A 22,563-nucleotide genomic window follows, 5' to 3' on the forward strand; every position below is an offset into this window, starting at 1 on the left:
CCTTTCTTGACAGCATTGCAAATATATTTCCATAATTTTTCACTTAAATGGATGTAGGAAGGTAAATTTTGAAAACAGGGATAAACTTTTCCAGACCAAAGCCCTGTTTGATGGAACCCAAGTGGCAGGACCTTCAAAAGCAACAAGATGATCAGTGAAGTGTCTCCCAAGAGCCCAAGCACATCCCTCGGCATCCCCAGGTAGACCCAGCACCTGGAGCTTAGCCTCCAGCCAGCAGCAATGAAGAAATTCCCCTCAGCCCCTCTCACGCCAGGGGGTAACCACAGTGCCAGCAAGAACTAAAGGCAGAAGTATGAGTTACTCCCGGTCTCACCAAGTGCATTCCCTGGAGTCCAGGTGCAAAGATTCATGGCCAGACATAAAAATTTTATGACACATCTGCCCTCTCTGCCTGGTCAGGAGGGGATTAGAAAAACCCAAGCAAGACCTCAGGTGAAATTGCCCCAGGTCAGCAAGACCAGGGTTTCGTACTCAATGTGCAATTCCCTCCAACCCACTTGCAAACAGTGCACCACCGTGCGAATACTTTCCAATCCAACACGTTTGTGTACAAGCTGAACTTAAAACAGACACTGAAATAGCTTAGGCCACAACCGAGTTGTTTGTAAAATCCTTTTTAATCTAATAGAAATGTTTTCATGAATTTTTAAAAAAGATTTCAATGAAAACAGCTTTGGATTCAGACATTCCCTTGCCACGTTGTGAACATAAACAGCAGCATTGCACTAGGAACAAGTGACACCGACCAGTCGAGCTTCACGATTTTGTATGAAGCGGAAAAAAAAAAGCAAACTGCTTCAGTGGAAGATAATTCGAATTTTTTTTTTTTTTTTTTTAAAAAAACCAAACATGGGCTGTCATCTCACCGTTGTTCTCCCTCTCCCTTCTTAAAGGAAGAGTTTAGCTCCTGCAGTCTGAGTGCTACAGCAATGTTTGCCAAGTGGAAAAACACAGCGGGAGAAGAAACTCTTTATCCCCAGTGCTATTAAATCCCCAAAGTTGCAGGTCCCTTTAAGAGGAAAGCTTTTCTTACATAAGAACGACAATTAGAATTGGCAAACTGATGCAAAATATTTATTCCAAGTTAGTTATTTTTGATGCAGTAGTTTTTCCCCCTCATACAGACTCAATGTGATAGTCACTTTTTTAAATCTGTAAATAATGTTATCAAAATAATCTTAATCTTTGAAATCTCACAAAAAATTTATATTTTACAATCCACCCTGAATATCAAGGCTGCAAGAAGAAGAACACAAACAATTCCTATATCCAAATATTTTACAGCTGTACCCAAAAAAAGAAAACCACAAACGCCTGGTTAAGTGATGAAGCTCCCCGAGCCGCCAAAAAAAAATAAAATAAAATAAAAAATTCATGTTATTAGCATTAATTTAACATAATTAGAACTTCAATAGCCATTTTGTCATTGACAATGATTGTTTTAGCACACTGTTACCGCACGGCATTATGTAATGCGGGCGGCACTGTTAGAAGCTTGTTGTTGCAAAGATCAGTCAGCCACTTGTATCCTGCTTACAAGACTGAACTTGTGCACTGCCCCACAAGGGATTTCTGTCAAAATTTGCTAGCTGCACAAACTTCTATTAAGCATTAGGGCAAAACCAAAAGAAAAAGCTAAAGAAGCCAATTTCTCTCTTCTTTGGGATACAATTATTTCCCTTGTGCATGAAGTATCAACAACAAAAGAAAAAACTGAACAGACTGGAGACAGAATAAACTGTTTAGTTTATACAACCCCAAACACATGTTGAACTATGAACTGAGTTTATTGGGTTGGTTTTATTTATTTTAGTTTTCTTGTGCCCACTTTCAGGCATCGTCATCTGACGTTTCGCTGCTACTAGTTTCTGTGTCTGAGTCCTCAATCTTTGTCTTAAAAGTGCTTCTCCAGTGGAACAACAGGCTGGAGCCGCGGCCCTGAAGAAATCCATTCTTCCCAAATCCATTTCTTCTTCGCTGTAGGAATGAAAGCAAGTTTTAAAACAAGCAAAAGTGCTGAGAGTAACTGTCACTAACCATCTGTGGACACAATTTACACATTTAACTGCACACACATGCTCTGCACAGATAACGCAGAGTCAGTTGCACCACAGTCTCACTTCAATTCTTTGTCTTCTCCAACATCCTTAAGAATTACACCTCAGAAGACCTGTGCATGAGAAGGGAGGAGGAAAAGAGCAGTCATATGTGGCAAGAGCTGTAAACATACCTGCTCTGATTTAATTTGGAACTCTTTGAGCTCATCCTCCGTGAGGGGAAGATAGTTCTCATCATTTTCAGGATATTCCTGCCATCCCATTTCTTTCAATAACCTGATTTGCAGAGAAAATAAAAGGGTCATGGGAATTAAGCAAGGAAACAATGGCAAAAGAGAGAACATTTTGTCCATGAAGCACAAGGTTTTGTATTAAATCACTCCCAATTCACCAGGGAATCTTCTATATCAGAGATCACTTCAACAATGCTTCATGTTTATCCAACATTTTTAATACTAAGTGTCTTTTGCAAATATTTAATCATCAGCAGTCCTGTACAATGGGTAAATAACTAGATTGGCAGAAGGAAAGCAAGGCAGAGATTTGAAATTCTACCCAAGGACACTGAAAAAGGACATGAGGCAATCAAAACAGTATCACAGCTCGGGATTCTCCTAAAACTTACTATCTGCTTACACCAGACGCTCACACACTGCTTGCTTACTGAACCAAGATGCAGGCTGAGACACTAGGCAAGTATTTTCTTAACTCTCCCTGACTTTTACATTATTTAAAGCAGCACAGGAGTATTTTAAGTGCAAAGTGGTGTGCCCATGTGAGGGCGTATCTCCAGCCTTCAGACCATTCCATTTAGGACACCTGCTTGTAAATTACCCACAATCACATGAGGTTTGTGCTCACCTCTAGCGTGGGCAAGTAAATATCCAGGCAGCATTAACACACAGGGATGTGGCACTAGAGGAGCGCAGGAATTTAATTATAGACCTTGGCAAAGTCTTGGCTCAGCTGTCATCTGTGTCTTGTTTTATTTTCAGTAATGCTCCACCCAGCCCAGCACTAGTCACAAAGCCCACACACCTCTAGCTCAGTACTCACAAAGCTACTGCTGCTTCCCAGAGGCTTCTCTGTGAAAGTTTCCTCACACAGCTCAAGGACTTGCCCTCCTTTACTCCAGAGACTTCATTTTGCCGTTTACTCACCTGTGTTCCGCCTCCAATGAATGAGAGAGGTTTTCTCCCTCCTCTGGCAAAGGGAGAGAAAGGCCATTCTGATGGCAGTTCTCTTCCCAGTTTTCCTTTGGTTCTGGTGTGCTGTTGCTCTCCATCTAAAGAAAAATAAAAGCATCAAAGTGCGCTTGCACAGACCATGACAATAGCACAGTTCCAAGCTCAAGCTCCTGCTTCTGGAAGTAAAGAAAAGCCTTTCACCTTGAGTCGGTGTTTTTTACAAAGCCCGGACCAAAAATGGTTGAAAGCAACTTCCACCTGGCTGTGACAATACTGTACGAACAACATCTGGCAGATGGCACTTGCGTGTTAAGGGAGTAAATGCTGGCATTACAAAGCCACCATCAGTGGCTTCAGAGTGAGGGTAAGAAAACTGTGAGAATGAAATACTCCCGAGGACAGCCTTTACGTACACGTTAAATCACAGACCTATACATTTAGAAGTCTGGTCCAAGCCTCTCAGGCTTGAGCCACTACCCTGCACCTTTCACAGGCACGAACTCAACCTTCCTGTGGATGTAGTTCAACAAGGAAGTTTGAAAGCAAATTAAGATGTCAAAATATGGTATTGTTCCACTCCTTAGAGAATCCTTGCCAAAATCTAGATTACCTTCACCATCTGTGACCTTCCCATCCACCACATTATTACTTATCCATTTGCATTTCAGCATGTTATGTATCTCCCCTCATCATGGTGCTGTGTGCTACTTCTGCTGGCACGTGTGCCAGACCAATGGAAGTCATTCTTTCCTCCTCTACACCCTGAATTATACACATTGCTCTGGTTTTTTTCTAGTACCCAACTCCTTAAATATATAATGTCATACATATATACACAGTAAGGACAGTGATCTTACATCATCCAGCTTGTCACACTCCCTGTTCTCTGTTATCTCCCCATTCCTATCATCCTTCAGTGCCTTCAGGAATTCGCTCTTTTTATCAGTGGTACGGCGCATCAGCTTCGTCAAGCGTGAAGAGCAGATCTCGATGGGAGGGGTGGTGCTGGAAGGACTCTAGACAAGGAAGGCAGAATATAGAGACTTTCAAGCTGTATTGCTGCCAAGATGGGGCCCTCTTCAGTGTCTGTGCTTACACCTTTTAAACACCCATCAGTTCTTTGGCTGGCTCTTAACTCCTCAAAAAAAAGAAAATCTAATGTCAAATTCCCATCAAAATATTGAGTGGTGTTGCACATTCACTTCTTCCCTCACCAGCACATTGTCCTCCCACCTATCATTATCAGCTCTTAATGTTTTTCTTCCCCTAGGAGTCAACTCACACGGCCATGAAAACGTTCATTTTGTTCCTCAGCAATGCAACTCTCAAGCAATGCTGGAGCCTACAACAGAATATTAAGGCAAAGAACTTCATGCAGGACTCTTACCCCCCCAAAAATTAAAGAGTTAAGGAGATTAGGCTCAGTTCAAAGTTGCACCTGAAGCCATCCTGACAAACTCTACCCTGAAATTAAGCTATGGGGGGCAATCTCCTTTCAGGGAGTGGTCACATCCTTAACTAACCACAACTGGATGCGAAATAGGTAACCACAATCTCAGTATCCTCCCCTGGAGAGCATGCTGCCAATTCCTTGCTACGTACACTCACAGCCCAGATGAGACAGTGTGGAGCAGTCACAGACAACCCTGGAGCCTGTGGCAAATCTGCTCAGCTCAATTCATGAACCCAAGGTAACCTCCCACACTCTTCCACAGTGTTTAAGCTTTCTTAACTATCTCAAACACGTGAAACAGGTGTAAGGCACAACAGTTTGCAGATTAGCAGTACCTCAGCCACGATACTGCAATAAAAACATTGCTAAGGAAGATGAGCTTTCAATTTAATCTGGTTCCATCATTTTGACTGGACATACAAGAGACATCTAAGAACATGTTACATGAAAGTTCCTGATATCTTAACCTTCTGCTCATATAAGGAGTTAAGGTCTGGCTGCTCTAAGACAATGAGGAATTTAGTCATCAACATGGACACCTGACACTAGAATCTTGCATGCAAAACTACTGCTTTCCTTCACTTACTCGCTTTGATTTTTTTCCCCCCTCAATATTAGTGTAAAATTTCCTGAAGTCTGTAGTGCTTTTTTTTTTAAGCTAGGGTGGGAAGGTTGCAAATTCAGGCTCTTCAAAATTAAACTCCTTTGCAAGCTATTTTTATCATACAGTGCTCTGAGCAAAGATCAAAGGAAATAAAATATTTAGCAAAACAAAAAACAAGGTGGCAACTGCAGCTTATATTTCTAATGCCTGCTGCACATGAAACACTGGTGTGAAATAATGCCTTTCAGGGAAGTGCCTCCTGAAAGTAATGCCTTACAGCAAACTTTTCTCGGGTGGCCTTTTCAAGTTTTGCCTAATTCAATACAGTAAGGAACAAACCAGCAATTGCAGCAGACTTAACAAGTGACTGTGAATATTAGGATAAAGAGTAATGAAATTAAGCTCTCAACATGGTAACTAGTTTGACTGCAGTGCTGGAAGGTAACAATAAACACCGGAGACTAAAAGTTGGATGTCTTCTGGTAATTTGGAATACTCCACTTGAGCCCTTTGCTAGTGCATTATCCCCATTTCAGAAATAAAAAGGCAGAGATTACTTGTAGCAGGCCTGGGGAGCTAGGATTACAGCAGTATTTACTGGCTGTGGTCCTTTGTTTCCATACTGCAAGTCTCCAATGGATTCAAAGAAAAACGTATTACAAATGTTCCATTCAGTTGCGAAGAATTTTTAAGCCCTTTTTGTTCAGCTGATTGATTCTGGCAATACAAGAAGCATTCAAGGAAGTACTGCTCGTTCTGGGGAAAACCCAGCTGCCTACTCCTGCTGTCAGATTAGTACCCAACATCTCTGCTGACCAAAGTTTCAGGGAAGACCTTCCTGGGGGGCTGGGTGTGGGTGAAGGAGACAACTTGTGTTACTACTGTGTGATATAAAGTGAATGCCCATCTTGCTACCTACCTGGAGGTGAAAGCCTATTTAAATTCACATATTTATGCTGTAAAGGTGTCCATATTGTGCTGTGCATGACACAAAAAGGAAAGCTGTCAGAAGCACAAAGGACTGTCTAAGAACAGATAAAAGCAAGGTAAAGGAAAGGAATAGAGCGTAAGATCTCTTTGTCAGTAACAGGTGCGTGCTTGTTAACCATTGCTTTTGGTGACTGCTTTTATGCTCAGCAGTGGCTAAAGCAGAAAAGTACAGGCTGCTGCAAAGTAAAGCCTGCAAAGCAGAGAATCGTAAAGATGACAAAGGTCTTATTTTAGAAGTAAGATCTGTAAAGGAATGGGACAAAGGCACAATTAGAAAAAAAACCCCAACCACTGTTACACCTGAAACACAAACACACTCATTTAAAATTCTGTGAATATGTCATTTATCACAGTCAGTTTTATTCCTGTTCTTTTTACATGTGATCACAAACCTGCTGAATTTTGATTCCCAGGTGCGGAGAAAAGTTATTCAGTGCCACTTTTCTATTAAGCTTTGTGGAATTTCAAGGTCCAAACCAGCATTTTGTATACAAGCTATGAAGCGAAGCATAGGAATGCTGGCCAAAATGTGTTATGTCACAGTTACTGCTGAAATGTTAACAGACTTACATTCCAAGGTTCTCTCCATACTTCACACCAAAACCAGAGATAAGGCAGTTTCTACCCCAGCAGATTACCTCCTTCCAACACCAAAATTAAAAACAGACACTGCAGCAGAAGACACACGTACACATACTAAACTCCCTCAACCCCCTCGGAGCTCATTGCTTCTGGTGGTGTTCTATAGAAAGGAAATAAGGCAGATCACCCTCCTTCCCTTTCTTTTCCCATACTGAAGAAAGCATGGGAATCAATTTTCCTATCTATTCACATCAGTTCTTGGTATCTGCACTCTGGTAACACCAAGTCTACGCATGTCTAGTTATGCAACATTATTTAAAGCATTAGATTTTTTTTAATTATTATATTGGAGGGAAATTCTAATACGTTTGGACACATTGGTGTTCACCAGTGTCTTTACATCTGGGTAAACCACATTTTTATTTCTTTTAGTGTATCAGAGATGTGGCAGAATAGGCTAAGAATGTACAAGTGAGTCATTCTTCAAGGGTGCAAAGGTAGGTACCATGTACAGAGAGGACCTTATCGTGTTTAAGCAATAGTAGGTGATAGTGGTAAAAGTTCCCACCCTATCCCCAAACCCAACCCTTACCTCTTTGGGAGAGGTGAGGACTGAGCCACTCGCCAGTACCGCTGGTTTGGTTACAGACACTGGACTGGTAAAGGCAGAGTCACGGCTGGAGGAAAGTGAGCCTGGTTTATGTTCATTTCTGTTGGCTTTCCATGGACTTGGCTATATTGAAGAGAACACAAAATACTGGACAGTAAATTGTAACGCACAAGAACGGGTTGCTTGCGACTAGTATAACAAATAAACATTATGTTGGCTGTTTCTTTTTCCCTCCCTCTCCAAGAACAGTCTTAAGTTTACCTTGACATCCATTATTTTTTCCCTGTCTTCTGTTTTTCCCAAACCACACAGAATTCTGCTTCATGGGCACCTTCCTCCAATAAAACACCATTAGAGCTCAAAGAGAAAATCCTTCACTGCTCTTCATTAGTTGGAATCACCAAGTAATGCAATGCATCTTACAGCCACCCACAGATGGAAAGTAAAAAATCCCAATTAAATTAACATTTCATATGGGAACCCTGTATGCCACAAAGGAAAGGTCTGTATTGCTCGAGAGCAACTTCCCGTGTGGGGGAGAAGCACATCAAGGACTATTTCTGTCCAGACTGAGAATGCAAATGATTTATCTCCTAGGGCTCTGAAAACATTCACCATTGCACTAATTTAGCAACACCACCAAAAAAAAAAAGAAAATAAGAAAAAGCAGCCAGTTTATTGAAGTGCATGAGCTCTTGCTGTTTTGCTCTGGACACTTTCTGCAGTATCCCTTCAAACACACTGGCTATTTGGCTGAAAAGCAAAGAATTCAAGGTAAGTTTTCGTTACTTGGAATGTTATTCTTGAGTCTCCCTTATCAACCAAGGGCAAACACTGTGAAGTGACTCTTTACAGAAAGGATCCTAACAGGAAACTTGTATCAAGTAGCGTGAGAAATACAACTCTCGGAGCATTAAAACACACTACTTCCTTTGACCCATTAGACTTCTAAAGCCAACTTCAAATCATTAGCAAAATAACTCATGCACAAGTGGGATCCAGTTAAATCTGAGAGGCAAGAGATCTTGCATTTGCAAGCAATGAGAGCAGAAGCCATCATTTCAGTACTCTCTCACTCTCCATTGGGTCATTCTATTAATTTTTAAATAAATAAATCAGTAGGGGAGGCCGTCAGCATTACTCTTCCACTCCAACTTAAAAACAAGAGCAGTCCACATTATTGAATGGATAACTGCATTCACAGCACACATTCCAAACATCCCCTTCAAACCCAGAAAACACCCTGATCTGCACAATATTACCTGGTACTAAAATTAGGGTGTAGAATTACTACAACAGAGAGTTTCTCTCTGCAGATCCGGTGGTCGCACTGTTTAGGTACCCAGCTCTTAGCTGCTCATTGTTGTTCTCCCAGCTTCAACAAAGGGGAGTTTAGACAGATCCCTATTGCTTTCCTAGGGAGGCTACTAGATTCAAGCACAACTACAGATTAATATCAAAAGGACTCGTTTGCAGATTATGACCATGGATTGCTTGACTGTAAGCAATTAGCCATCTCAATTAGCCAAGAAAGAATGCACTTCCTTCACTGCCACCAGTTCTCTTTCTTTCAACTTACTTGGTAGAACAAAACCATTTTTCATTCAGTTTGCCTGTGACAGCTTTCCAATACCGTTGACTTTGTCAAAAGGAATGTTTTCACCCCTCTAATACTTTATGCACTGCAATTTCTGTACAACTTTCTAGAAGTCTTCAGAATAATGCATCCCACCAGAGCTGCTTTAGGCCTGTACCTTTAAAAAGAGGCATCGTGCACACAGTTTTTCTGGCTAAGGATATGCTGATATCCCACCTTTTAGCTTTGCTAATGGTCACCATTCATTAACAAACGCGCTGTTGATGACATCAACAGACAATTCTTCCCTGTTACAACCCCCACCGCTGAGGAGCACCGTATTCCCCGAACAAGCACAGCACCATGTCAATGCACACACACTTAAAAATTAGTATCTAAATCACCAAGTACATACTTGTATCCTGCTTAACAAGACTGATCTCCCGGGCTACATAACAAAGGTCAATACCTTCTCCACTAGTCAAATAGCTTTTCATGTGTTATCAATACTGTAATACTTCAGGTACGAATCCAGGGGTAATCCAGGCTTACCAACTGGTTCAGTACAGTAAATACTTCATTAAACACAATTTAGGCAGCTAGCACTACATATTGCCATAATCTCTGACTTAAATACAGATACACAATCTGGAATGCAAATGAGCACTACGTAACATCTAAAACAAGCCAACAAAAAAGCCCTAACATTTTTGATGTAAGCTGAACTTCCACAGCACAGTCACAAGGCTGTTTCAGAAAAACAGATCATATTTTTCAAATTATCTATACAAATTAAAGAGATTATTCCAACTTTGAGCTCTTCTAGACAGATTTAATGAAAAACCTCTGACCATGGGCTTCAGAAGTGGCCAAAACAAATACAACAGTGACTGCAGAGCAAGGAATAACGGATAAACAGATTTTTTTATGTCTAAATTCTATGATTTCAAGTAACAGGTATACCACAACCAGCAGTAACAACAGATATTTACATAGCTTTCAGAAGCACATCTCAATCTCCATAGTTGGTACAGCACTAACTTTCAGACCTTGCAAGTTATCTTTGCACATCACAGTAGCCAAGACAGAAAAGCTGTATGCATTCCGGTTCACTAAAATTCTGTTTACTTTGAAGTAATCAAAGAGACAATCTAACAGTCTGGACAGAAACTGTCTCTTTGGCTTTTTGTTTTAAAGACCACTCAAAACATCCAGACTAACACCAGGTAAGACTATATATACATATATATCAATCAAGCTGTACAAGCAAAAATAAAAGCCACAGCACCCTCCGTATCCATGAGAAGCTGCAGCTTGTTTAACTATTCTAAACAAATACGTACATAGACCGAAAACTGTATGTGGAATGAAAAACTTATTAATAACGGGCCGATTTATCCCATCTCGCCAAGAAGGAGATCAGTTGTCAAATTAAGGGTTTACACAAGATTATTTGATAAACATCTTAACCATCAGGATTTTTCCTGTAGTTAGCAGAATTTAGCCTGAATTAAGAGAAACTTACAAAAGGAAAAAAGCTCTAAATTTGCTTTCTTACAAAAAAAGTTGTTAATCTTTCCTATTTTGCTTTTATTTTTGAAGTGTGTAAGACTGATCTACTCTAATCACAGGGAAGACTTTTTGGAAGGTCACAGCCAACATCAGTAATCAGCAAATTTTAGAACTCAAAGTATTTGGAAGCTTTTTTAAAGGAAAAGCTAGCCAATAATTTTCTTTAACTTCTTAAATACTTTCGCTACCAATCCTATAAAGTTTCTAGGCATCTATACATGTAGATTCTCTGGAAAAAAAGGCAAGATAAAGCCTAGAACTAAAAAACTGATTGTTTTTTCAACATTCCTGTATTTCTTTTACTGAAAGAGTTATAGCACAAACCCCATTACTCTTCCAGGTTGCCTTTAAGGCTCAGCTAAATTAGAGCTAAATTGCAGGATGTTACAACCTAATCTGATTTTAGCCTCAACTGTGTTTTACACACATCCAAGTATTGTAACCGAATAAAGATTTTTCAAGGTAGTCATGTGAACAATTAAATGAACAATTCAAGCACATCCTCACACACATTCCATTTCTCTAGCATTGCTTGTTTTGTCTAATTAAGGTAAGGATTTGTCTAATGCATGAGAACACACCCATTCAGATAGATGTTAGTACAGTCAGAAGAAAGGCTAGTTCTCTCTTGTACGGACAAGACCAAACAGCATTTTAACAGGGAACAACAATTTTAGTAGAACATAGACATCTACTGTAAAGACCACTATCCCAGAAACTACTGGATTCCAACTCCTACTATTTGCTAGCGGACTGATTCCCTTGCCAAGGGAGAGAGTTCTCCCTTGATCTGCATTTCACTAACTTTGCTGGAAACCCCTGTACCTTGGAAGGAGGAGCTGCAGGTTTAGGAACCAGATTTTTGTAGACACTTGGGACAATGGTGGTGGCTTTGTTGCCATTTGCCAGGTGAGAAACAGGTGATGTAAATGCAGCTGAGAAGGCAGCAGCAGGATCCTCTTTTGAAACCTTTTTGATGACCAGCATCTTGGTAGGTTGCTTGGCACTAGGGGGATTTTCTGTAAAAATAAACCAAGAGAGATTCTGAGATACAAATGTTCCATTTCTTAATAGCTTCAGTATACTGCTCCAGTTTCTCCCCTCTCAATTTTAGATGCTACACATCCAATTCTGAGTCTGCTATCAGCTGTTCCTTTGTTTCAGCTTTGATCAAAGATACTGGATAAGGATATCAAAGTCCAATCTTTTTTCATTTAACCACAACAGCTCCCTTGACACTGAAGGGAAAATCCTACAGCGGCATCAGCTAACAGCTTTCCATTATACTTCAAGAATCCAAAGGTATATTAGCTTTTTTTTGAGCAATCACAGATCAGCTTTGTTAATTCAACAGCACAGCAAAAATACTTTGCATAACTCAAAAGACAGTGCTTTTACGAACCAGTACAATTAGTATTTCTTAGGTCAAATCAACACATTTGCAAGAGCAGAATAATTTAACAACAGTAATAATATAAACTGCTAAAAGACCCATAAATGCGAATTGCCATTATTTTTTGAGCAGAACAATAGCTACCTGACAAATGTGCAAAAAGCCATAGTACTGGATTGTATTCAAGAAGTGTTTTTGATTTTTTTTTTGTGTATCTGTACTATTTACAGTATCTATCTAACCCAACTAATCCAGCTACATTTAAAATAGAGATAAACAAATCTGTATTTAGTTGCTAGAACTGGTAGTTTCACTTTTTTTTTTTAAAGGCATAGATTTGCATACCACAGTCTCAAAAGCAAGCCTGTTCTGAGTTTAAAGAAATATGAAATAAATCCGAATCACAGAACTATGACAGTTTTGCTGTCTTTCTAATATGAAGATCACAAGTCGGGAACTAACGTCTAGCTCACTCAAATCTGCTCTGCCCTTACCCAAGTGATGTCTGCATGACACTGTAACCACAGTTAAGACAGGAAGCAAACGCAGAACGGTGATGTTACCGCCACCAGCAGGTTTTTTTTATGACAAGATGAGCACAGTTTCAAGTAGGCAAAAAGGTCAAGATTAGTGAAGATTGTTTGAGGAAAACAACAAAGGAAAGAAAGCTGCAAACTATCTGTTTCACTGAAGTCCTTGAGATCTTTTTGAGTGAAAAAACTAGCATTTAAACATCGGTTACAACTTTCTGCTTCAGCATTCTGTACAGTGATGTAATCACCTTTACCTACCCCATACTCCAGAAGGTGTCCCTAAAGGTTTGTTCTGGTTGTTGTGTCTTCCAGCTTCTGGATTCAAAGACGGCTGTAAAAAGACAATGCAAATGAGTACATAATTTATATTGCATACAACAAAAAAATATCAGTATTAATGTAACACTATGCTTCTAGGAACCCAGAGTACAGGTAGATTTCTTTGAACAACACCTGAATTAGAAGAGAGCGCTTTGTCACAAGACATCTAAAAATCAAGTTTGTACTCTCCTTGGCTTCTGCTGTATTTCCAACAGAACTATCAGAGGGTTCAGGATAGGCCCCCTAGTCTTTCTACTACACAAGTAGATTCCACCAACCAATACACACATAAAAAAGGTTCAGGTATTTAATCAGCAGCTCAAAATACAAAACAGAATCCACATAAACGGTATCTGAAGTATCTAGTCTAATTTCCCAAATATTTTTATACAATAATTATGCATTAACCAATTAAAAATACCAAACAACAGCAATACTAGGCTCCTAATGTAAAGGAATAATGAATACATATACATTTACAGACAAGGAAGCTACATGTAAATTTATGTCAAGCTATAGATTCCACTTTCCAGGACAACAGTGCACATAGACTCAGTGCTCTCTGCACTTACCTTTGATTCAGTATCAGAATTCAACTTAGTGGAACCACTAATGACATGCCCAAGCTCAAAACGGGGTACAGAAAGTGTCAGCATTCAACGACAAGTGTTCCTGATCAGCTATTCCTCTTCCCCGTCCCAAATAACTTCAGTTCAAAATAAAGCCATCTTTTTCCTCTTTTTAATGAATCCTTCACATGTTGGTAACTATGGTGACAGTGTAAGTCTCTAATAATGAGCTTCTGAAATAGTAGGCATTCCTGTTCTATAAGACTTACGAAAAAATGTCACACCATAGCATAAATTCCTGCCTCAGACCCTAGAAATTCCTCTGTTTCAGTGCTTCATTTTTTAGTTACAGGTCAGTTTTATAGTAAGGGTGCTCCCACCACAGGAGAACTTAGTCTAACAGCCTGTTTTGCAGACCTTCCAGGAAAAATGTTGCCATCATCAGCCACACAGGCCTAACAGCTACATACTTAATCACAGTATACATCAGTTTCACCACTATGGCAAAGACAATACCCAAATTATTTAGCAAAGCTTCCTACTAGACAGTGTGTGGTATTACCATCTTAAAAAAAAAAAAAGTAATTTGGGGAAGTAATTACAGAAGTAACAGCCATGTAGTGAGGGAAAGGCACACATCAAGGCACTGAAGAAGAGAATGAAGAAGTCCATGGAAGAAAGACACCAAGACAGACCACAACAGTACAGTTGCAAACGTTTCATTAACTTTCTCCATTTCAACAGGCTGTTGACAGTCTAAAGAACAAGCTTATAGAAATCCTGAATTACAAGTATTCTTGAGAGATCAGATTAACTGAAATCTACACACAAGCTTTATCACTGTGCTCCAGGTGTTAACCACCCTGTGATGCAGGCTACCATTCCCAGCAGAAGCAGTTGAACAAGAGCATGCAACCACTCCCCAGGGACTTCACTGAAAAAACCCAGCAGCTTAAATCAAACTGGCTCCTGTGGCAATTTAAATGTAGACTCTAGACTTTCACCTGAAGCAACTGTGGGCTTTCATACATCTTACTCCAACTCCTCACTTCCTGAATAGAAGCAGTGCCATCAAACTGCCACAACAATTTCAGCTGTAAACAGCCTTTTGGAGAGAAAAAGCTGAATAAGAGAGCAAAAACCTCAAGATGGTGATACACTCAAGTGTGCACACTATCACTAGAAATTCTCATTACTGGAGGCAACAATGGCTTTAGCACTGAAGACGAAGTCAGAGGAATGGCGTTAGGTGAAGGGACTGAGTTAACAAAGCCTTACAGACAATATTGACCTCATTTCACTTGTCAAGAGCCTAGAGAGATCAAGAAACAAGATGCAAACAGCAAAATATATGGTCTGATAACAATAAAATCCTCATCATGAGACAGGAGAAAAAAATTAAATTGGAAAGAGAGAGCAGAAAAGGTGCATATCTCTCAAAGCATCATGGAACGCACATATTAAGGATGAAAGACGTAAGTCCCAGTACTATTTGGTAAAGTTTGGAAAACTAAAGACATTCCAGTAAAAATAGAGCCAGGATGTAAGAGACTATTGTACTGATAATGCCGCATGAACCAGAAGGCTGGATAAGAAGTTGATGAATTGGAGATAACTGATTGGAAGAAATGGCTCAAGAAACCCTGATCCCCAGATTAACAAAGAAATAGGAAAATATCTCTGGTAATAAAATACTATTCCAGAAGAATCAAGACAGATGGTTGCAAAGGTCTAAGCACATCATGAACAAACTTGGGAAGGTTATCACAAACACCAACATGTACCGGAACGCAAGAGACAGTAACAGCAGGGAGACCAAAGATAAGCTGAACAGATGTACTTAGGAGAAAAAAAAAAAAAAAAAAAGGCTTTGTAAGCAAAGCCACGAAGTCAATACAACTACTTTCCTTCACCTTACGGGTTTCGCTCAAGATCTGGCTTGTGTGTTACAACGCTGTCTTCTGTTCACAGTAACCACTTAGCAAAATACAGTAATGCACCAAACCCCATAATCCAACAGGTTGCCAAATCCTGAGGACTCTGGGTACCAATTAGCATCCTGTCAGCACTGGAATAATTTTGTTAAGTCTGTTGTGATCTCAAACATGGAATGGAATGCAACTCTAGGTCCTTGCCACCTATCAATGCTAATTAAAATGAGATCTGAAAAGCCACTTCTCACAGCTGCCGCTCCTAGTGAGAAGCTACACACTTACAAAGTCTTCTTCCTCAAATTGCAACTGCTCTTTATCTTCCTTCTTCTCTTCCCTGGAATCAACAGGCAGCTTTTCTTGAAAGGCGGAACTTTTCCGAGAATGGAAGTTGCCATTCCAGTGGCGATGAACTCCAGTTCCTCCTCCACCACGCTGGTTCACACCATCATGGCCCCGTGAGGGACCATGCCAGCCAGGCTGACTGCCAGAAAGCCCAACATGACCTCCTTTAGAAACACCAGAATCTACAGAATCATGGCGGAGAAGGGACGGCTGATGCCAGCAGTCTAAACAAAAGGAGATAAGTATGCAAATAAAAAAAGTCAACACCGTGCAGAATACTGGAAATATCAGGCTGTTTTTCTTGTTGTTAAGTCAGCGTTCACTAACTAACTACTAGGTCAAACTTATTAAGCCACTGTGTGATTATATCAGAAAACAAACCAAGCTACACAATGCGCATACAGCTACTACCGAAAACCCTTAAGGCCTGAGCACACGGCATGGGAGAAGAGAATAGCACAAGTTTCTCACAGGATGTTTTGAAAAGGTACGGTTTTGGAAAACATCATTTATATTCTGCTGAATTCTTCGTTCTGTAGAATACTCCAAAATGTTTGCTGCACTCTGATCCTTCCTACTCACCTCCCGCAGTTCGGAGGGGCCCATTATTGAAAAATCCATCAGAAGAGTTGTGTCTCCTACGGCTCACCCCAAAGCGGCCCTCTCCCCGTGGAAGATGTTCTCCATGTTTCTCAAAGGTGGCTGCAGGGGACTGCAGGAAGTAAAAAGTGATGTAACGAAGCATTCATTAGGGCAGTTCAGGAGCCAGCCAGTCCAACGGTGACACCTCATTAATTGAAAAGAAACCCCCAGATTCTGGTACTGCTCCCCTATCAGCATTGCTTAGCTAATGACGCCAACAATTACGTGAACCTGATCAGAATGGCACACAAATCCATGTATCTTACCCAGAATCAGACAGAACCTAACATATTACCAGAAGCGTTTGCAAACACACACTTTCTGCAAAATTCATTTAAGAAATTCTGTGATGCACAGATGCTCATTCACTCACTCCCTCTAAAGTCAGAAGAGCAGATAGCAATGGGGGGTCCAATCAGTCTGATTAAAACTCAGAGACAATCAAGTAAGTTAAGGCACTTTTGGACTGAAACAACTATCATGCTGTAAAAAGCATTAATGCTTCTAGCATTAAGATTCTAGAGAATCTTTTACTCCTCACTTTCCCTCGTTTATAAAAAAAATCTAGTTTGTTTTAAATGGATCAAAATATCCTGAAATTATTTTTGCCTCCTCACATTAAGCATGAAGGTGAAAGTTACATTCTTTCTTGTTCATTAGAGTTGTCCATCATGATCTGGTTTGCTATTAAAATGTTTTTCTCCACCGCCATGCACAAGTAACACAAATTATTAAAGTCCTAAAACAGACTTCCTGGGTCAACATAAGCTTCTTCTGGAACCAGTTTTAGAAAGAAGGTGACAGGCAAACTGCCCTCATTTTAAGGCTGCAAAAAAATAATGAGTATTTCTAAGTCTGGAGCTAGAGTTCAGAGGCTTATTATCAACCTAATACTCAGCAAGGGTCAGATTATTTTCATAAATCAAACCCAAATTATATTCTGAATTATAAGCGGCAGCTCAAGCCTTGACCTCCACAGACTTAGGGCCATTTCTTTAATGATCTTCTACTTGGGATCTCACTCAAGTCTCAGCACAAAGACACAGAACTACTTCCATGTCTGAATGCAAGTGTTGTCCCTCCTCCGAAATAAAAGGGATACATTTGTTGAAACAAAGGGAAAAAAATTATTTTCACCATAGTAAGTTTTCAAAAGCCTTCTTTAAAAACACAAAAGTAGTTAAAATTAAACATTTTAAGGTCAATGAAACACTGGGGCAATTTTTTGCTTTTTATTATTGTCACAGCTGTAAAAGGAAGTGACCTGTACTAATGTTACCTTGGTTGACTGTGGCGTTGAGAAGTTAAGCCAGGCAGGAACAAAGTCATGCTGCGCCATTTAGGTCCAGTGTCTCCCTTCAATAAAATGAGGCATCAAACCTCATGGCCAGGATCTATAAAAGAAAAGAACATTCCCTGACTGTCATCTTTTCCAAACTGAAATAATAATACAATTCATTTCCCAAAGCTTGGCCTATATGAATAGGCGGGGAAAAGTGCTGCTGTTTTTCATACTACACTTGAGCATTTTTTTTCCTGATGACTTTGTTCCTCTGACCAAAACAGGTAAGAACTTAAACATTCCCAGTTACTTCCTGTTTACAGTTAACACACACATGAAGTTCATGGCAGGATGGGTGTGGAGGTGGGCAGAAAAGAGAACAGCCAGCATACAAAAGCCATACAATGCATAGATGTGTAAATCAAGACATGACAGAATCTGGGGTACGTTCCTTCACTGCTCATTGGATCATAGTCTACTCAGGGGTGATCACTGCATATTTTATTCCAGAAGCTGTAAATCAAATACGACCAGACTGGTGGTGATAAGACATTGACAGCAGACTGGAGACCTTAAAGACAACCGTATGCCAGCTCGTGCGCCTCCAACTTAAAATAGTATCCAGATCCACCAACTTGCATGCACCAGGGAATATCCTATGCTGAAACTGCTTTCATAGCTAAGAAACCAAATGGTTAGGAACAGAACACAAGCTGGTTGAAGGATCTTAACAGAAGTTAACTGAAGACCAGCTGTAGCATCTCACTGAGGAATCTGGAACTGCATTGTTCTCTTCAACATGTCGTAGCAATTTCCACTGCTCAAAATGATGAAAATTTCATTATTGCTCTGTGTAACTGCATTCTGCCTTTTTTGTGGAAAATTCTCCAGTTTACCATTTTGCTTTATTTTTCAAGTTTATCTACGAACAAGTCAACACTATATAAGCAAAGAAAAAGTATATATGATCACTTACTCTGAGTTTGGCCTCTGTAGTCCAATGTCCTCAGTTTCTGTGCTTCACTGACCTTCGGGTTCTCTCCTTCTCCAGTATGCTGTAAGTCCAGCCTTGAGGCAGTAGTGCGTCTCAAAGCTGAGCACGAGAGGCCGCACTTCGTGCCAACTGTGCCCTTCTACCCCTCAGCTGCTCATTTTAACCTCTCTTTGCACTCTCACTACAAAAAAATACCTAAGAAGGATTTATATTTAAAAAAAAAAGCCACGACCACGTTCACCTCATTAAATTTCCCCCAGTCGTGGTAGTACAGAATTCAGCCTTTACATTACAAAAAGGTTTGTCAAGTCTGCATGACAACATTCAGAGCAACACCATGGTTAATACTGAACAGATACACTCAAGTCTGCTGGATAAGTCATGATCTGCAGCAGACCAACCTGAACGCTCTGGAAAAAGGACAATGTTACATAAAAACGTTTGCCCCAAATGCTGAGATCTAAAGACGAAGCATCTGCCCAAGTGCTCTTAAAATATAAACTTCATTTTTATCACATACATCTGCTAAAAAAAGGTATAGTATTTAAAAAAATGAAAGTTAGGATATATTCTGGTCTTCACGTAACTTGGTTAATGCTCCACAGAGCTAAGCGCTACTTGATAAAAAGCTCAAAAGCAGGCACAAATGTTTATCTCCCCCTTTTTCACCATTTACATGCTGAAACATAGGTCACATGAACAAAAAAATGCCAGGTCCAAAAATAATCTCTTCTACTCTATTTTTTGTAGACTGGGTGCTGCTTTTAAAGTGACACAAATTATTCCACAAGAGCTTCTTGTTCTACAGTGGAGAGTTCACTTCTGGGTCATAGTCCTCTTCCATCAAAGAGGTGAGACAGGAACTGTAGTCACTATAAAAAAAACCAAAAAATCCCCATCAATACAAGTGGCATTAAACATGACAAAGTATGACTAGAGGGAAGAACAGAAGGAGAAACTGAGCAATTATGTGCAAGTGTTAAAAGCTATTTGATCTCTGATCAAAATAAAACCTGAAATAATCTAATTTTTTAAAAAAGTCCCTGAAAAAGGGCATTTTTGCTTTTAAATGATCACTTCCCAGATTTAGTTTACAAAAGGGCAATATAAACAAGCTGAATCAGAATAAAGGGAAGAGTGAAGAAACTACACACAGCTGATGAAAGAGATTCCACATTTCATAGCAATTTTAAAACCTGCTGCTAAAATAATAATGCGACTTCAGGCCACAGATAGGCTTGACCATTCCCTGTGCCTCATGTCCTCTATGTGTCCACATCATTGCTCACCTGCTCCAATACAGCCAGACTTCCCTCTCAAGAGACAAATCCTCCACAGAAAATATCAACAACAAAAAAATAAAAGGAGTTTTTCTGTTACGGTCTCTTTTTCCTTGAACCATCTTACCTAACCAGAAGTGAACAGATAGGTTTACTGCTCTTGAAACATCTGAAAAGTTTTACTACAGTTTTCACATCATCAGTTGTTTTTCAGGATCCCTTTAGGCATGCCTTATTATGCTTTTATATTTGACTTATCAAATATGACCTTTTTATCCCTTTGGTTATTCACTTTAATGAAATCCCCCATTTTCATACAATTTTCTTCTTTCTGGAACTAGATGTTATTGTTGTGTAGGGCAGTTTGGAAAGAGGAAAAAAAGGTTTCGTACCTAAGCTGTGAGCCATGATGACATTTCTGGAGGTTGAATAACAGCAAGCAGTCTCACAACCCCTACAAACTACCAGTCAAGCTGAGGCAAAACCAGAGTGGACATGGCCATACACAGTACTGACCTGGGAACTTTACAAGCATTCCACCCTGTACCACAAGCTAGTAAGCATCACACACTGCAAACAACAGAAGTGCTAACCTATCAAGGCCTGGTTTTACATTAAAGGCTAATTTTTCAGTGTGCACAGGAACATGTTGAAACATCTGCAGCAGACAGAACAGTCTTTCTATCATGCTGAACTCAGCACAGGTACAGAACTCCTTTAGATGTGACCTTCTGAGGCTGCTACCAAACATTTGAGTACTAAGTAGAAGATAAAACAGGGACAAAGTCAATGCAGTTGACTATATTTAAATAAGATTCATTACCTTCTGAATAAATATGCTTTTCACAAGAAACTGTTGTGGTGAGTTGACCCTGGCTGGACACCAGATGCCCGCCAAAGCTGCTCTATCACTCCCCTTCCTCAACTGGACAGGGGATAGAAAAACATAACAAAAAGGCTCGTGGGTCAAGATAAGGACAAGGAGAGATCACTCACTAATTACTGTCACAGGCAAAGCAGACTCAACTTGGGGAAATTAGCTTAATTTATTACCAATCAAATCAGAGAAGGGTAATGAGAAATAAAACCAGATCTTAAAAACACCTTCCTCCCACCCCTCCCTTCTTCCCAGGCTTAACTTTATTCCTGATTTCTCTACCTCCTCCCCCCAAGCAGCACAGGAGGACAGGGAATAGGGGTTGCGGTCGGTTCATCACACTGTTGTTTCTGCCGCTCCTTCCTCCTCAGGAGGAGGACTCCTCACACTCTTCCCCTGCTCCAGTGTGGGGTCCCTCTCACAGGAGACAGCCCTCCATGAACTTCTCCAACATAAGTCCTTCCCACAGGCTACAGCTCTTCATGAACTGCTCCAGCGTGGGTCCCTTCCATGGTGTGCAGCCCCTCAGCAACCAATTGCTCCAGTGTGGGTCCCCCACAGGGTCACAACTCCTGCCAGCAAACCTGCTCCAGCTTGAGCTCCTTTGTCGCCACAAGTCCACAGGCCCTGGCAGGAGCCTACTCCAGCACAGAACTCCCACAGGGTCACAGGCCCTTCAGGCACCCACCTGCTCTGATGTGTGGTCCTCCACAGGCTGCAGGTGGGTATCTGCTCCACTGTGGACTCCCATGGGCTGCAGAGGGACAACGTGCCTCACCATGGTCTTCACCATGGGTTGCAGGGGAATCTCCTGCCTGGAGCAGCTTCTTCACTGACCTTGGCGCCTGCAGTTGTTTCTCTCACATATTCTCACTCCTCTCTGGCTGCAATTGCTCCTGCGCAGTAACTTTTCCCCTTTCTTAAACACATTATCACAGAGCCGCTACCACCATTGCTGATGGGCTCAGCCTTGGCCAGCGGCGGGTCTGTCTTGGAGCCGGCTGGCATTGGCTCTATTGGACATAGGGGAAGATTCTAGAAGCTTCTCACAGAAGCCACCCCTGCAACCTCCCTGCTACCAAAACCTTGCCATGCAAACCCACTACACTGTATAGCAATTAAGCCACATCAAACTATTGACAGAAATCACATAATTTAAGAAGTTGATTTAATGAACCTTGAGAATGAATCACAGTGATGTGAAAAATGGACCTAAACAGAGCAAAGCTCAACAGAACTGTTCCCTGGATTTAAGGGTATCTAAATAAGCAAACACCACAGAATTACAGTTTTCAAGTAGGAACTAGGTCTAAGCACACAACAAAAATAAAAGCAGCACAGAAGTACAATACCCAGGTTCCACTTCACAAAGAAGATTCCCAGTACCTTCAGAAAAGGAAATGGAAAAGGAAAGCATGACAACAGTTTGCAAAACTTGCGCTGCTGCATGCATAACCAAAACCAAGGTGAAACTCCAACCACAAATTTAGAAAAGATCTTGCAGAAAAGTCCAGTCTCCTAACCTGCTATTTTGATATCATTGTTAGTATCAGCGACCAGGGCAGCTCATTAAGGAGCAGTATCTAACACTCACATAGACAGTCTAGTGCAACCCCTAGACATGACATTTTGGACTGATGTCCAAGTCTTGCAAACATCATACTTGCACAGTTAGCATCAATTAGGCACTGCTGATTGAAAACTTTACATTTGTTGAAGGAATGACCTCATCTCAAACCTTCTA

General features: G+C 40.6%; 1 protein-coding gene across 4 annotated transcripts in view; it reads right to left on the minus strand.

The window, feature by feature from the left end:
• Positions 1-1,073: 1,073 nt before the first annotated feature.
• GPBP1L1 (GC-rich promoter binding protein 1 like 1) overlaps positions 1,074-22,563 on the minus strand; it is a 35,075-nt gene continuing 13,585 nt past the window's right edge. For 2 of the 4 annotated variants that reach the window (XM_086463099.1, XM_086463102.1), the window contains 11 exons: positions 18,645-19,534; positions 17,666-17,780; positions 16,327-16,456; positions 15,685-15,968; positions 12,837-12,909; positions 11,478-11,671; positions 7,487-7,627; positions 4,123-4,281; positions 3,239-3,363; positions 2,252-2,354; positions 1,074-1,998 (listed from right to left, as the gene is read on the minus strand). In XM_086463099.1, the coding sequence (XP_086319225.1) occupies positions 1,852-1,998; positions 2,252-2,354; positions 3,239-3,363; positions 4,123-4,281; positions 7,487-7,627; positions 11,478-11,671; positions 12,837-12,909; positions 15,685-15,968; positions 16,327-16,456; positions 17,666-17,725 (1,416 nt within the window). In that variant the 5' untranslated portion in view covers positions 17,726-17,780; positions 18,645-19,534 and the 3' untranslated portion in view covers positions 1,074-1,851. Of the gene's footprint in view, positions 1,999-2,251; positions 2,355-3,238; positions 3,364-4,122; positions 4,282-7,486; positions 7,628-11,477; positions 11,672-12,836; positions 12,910-15,684; positions 15,969-16,326; positions 16,457-17,665; positions 17,781-18,644; positions 19,535-20,334; positions 20,402-21,507; positions 22,460-22,563 lie in introns of those variants that run through there. The other 2 variants (XM_086463100.1, XM_086463103.1) reach the window with 2 other exon arrangements.

The sequence above is a fragment of the Leptosomus discolor genome, chromosome 3 (assembly GCF_034619465.1).
Source record: "Leptosomus discolor isolate bLepDis1 chromosome 3, bLepDis1.hap2, whole genome shotgun sequence".
In the NCBI taxonomy this organism is placed as follows: Eukaryota; Metazoa; Chordata; class Aves; order Leptosomiformes; family Leptosomidae; genus Leptosomus; species Leptosomus discolor.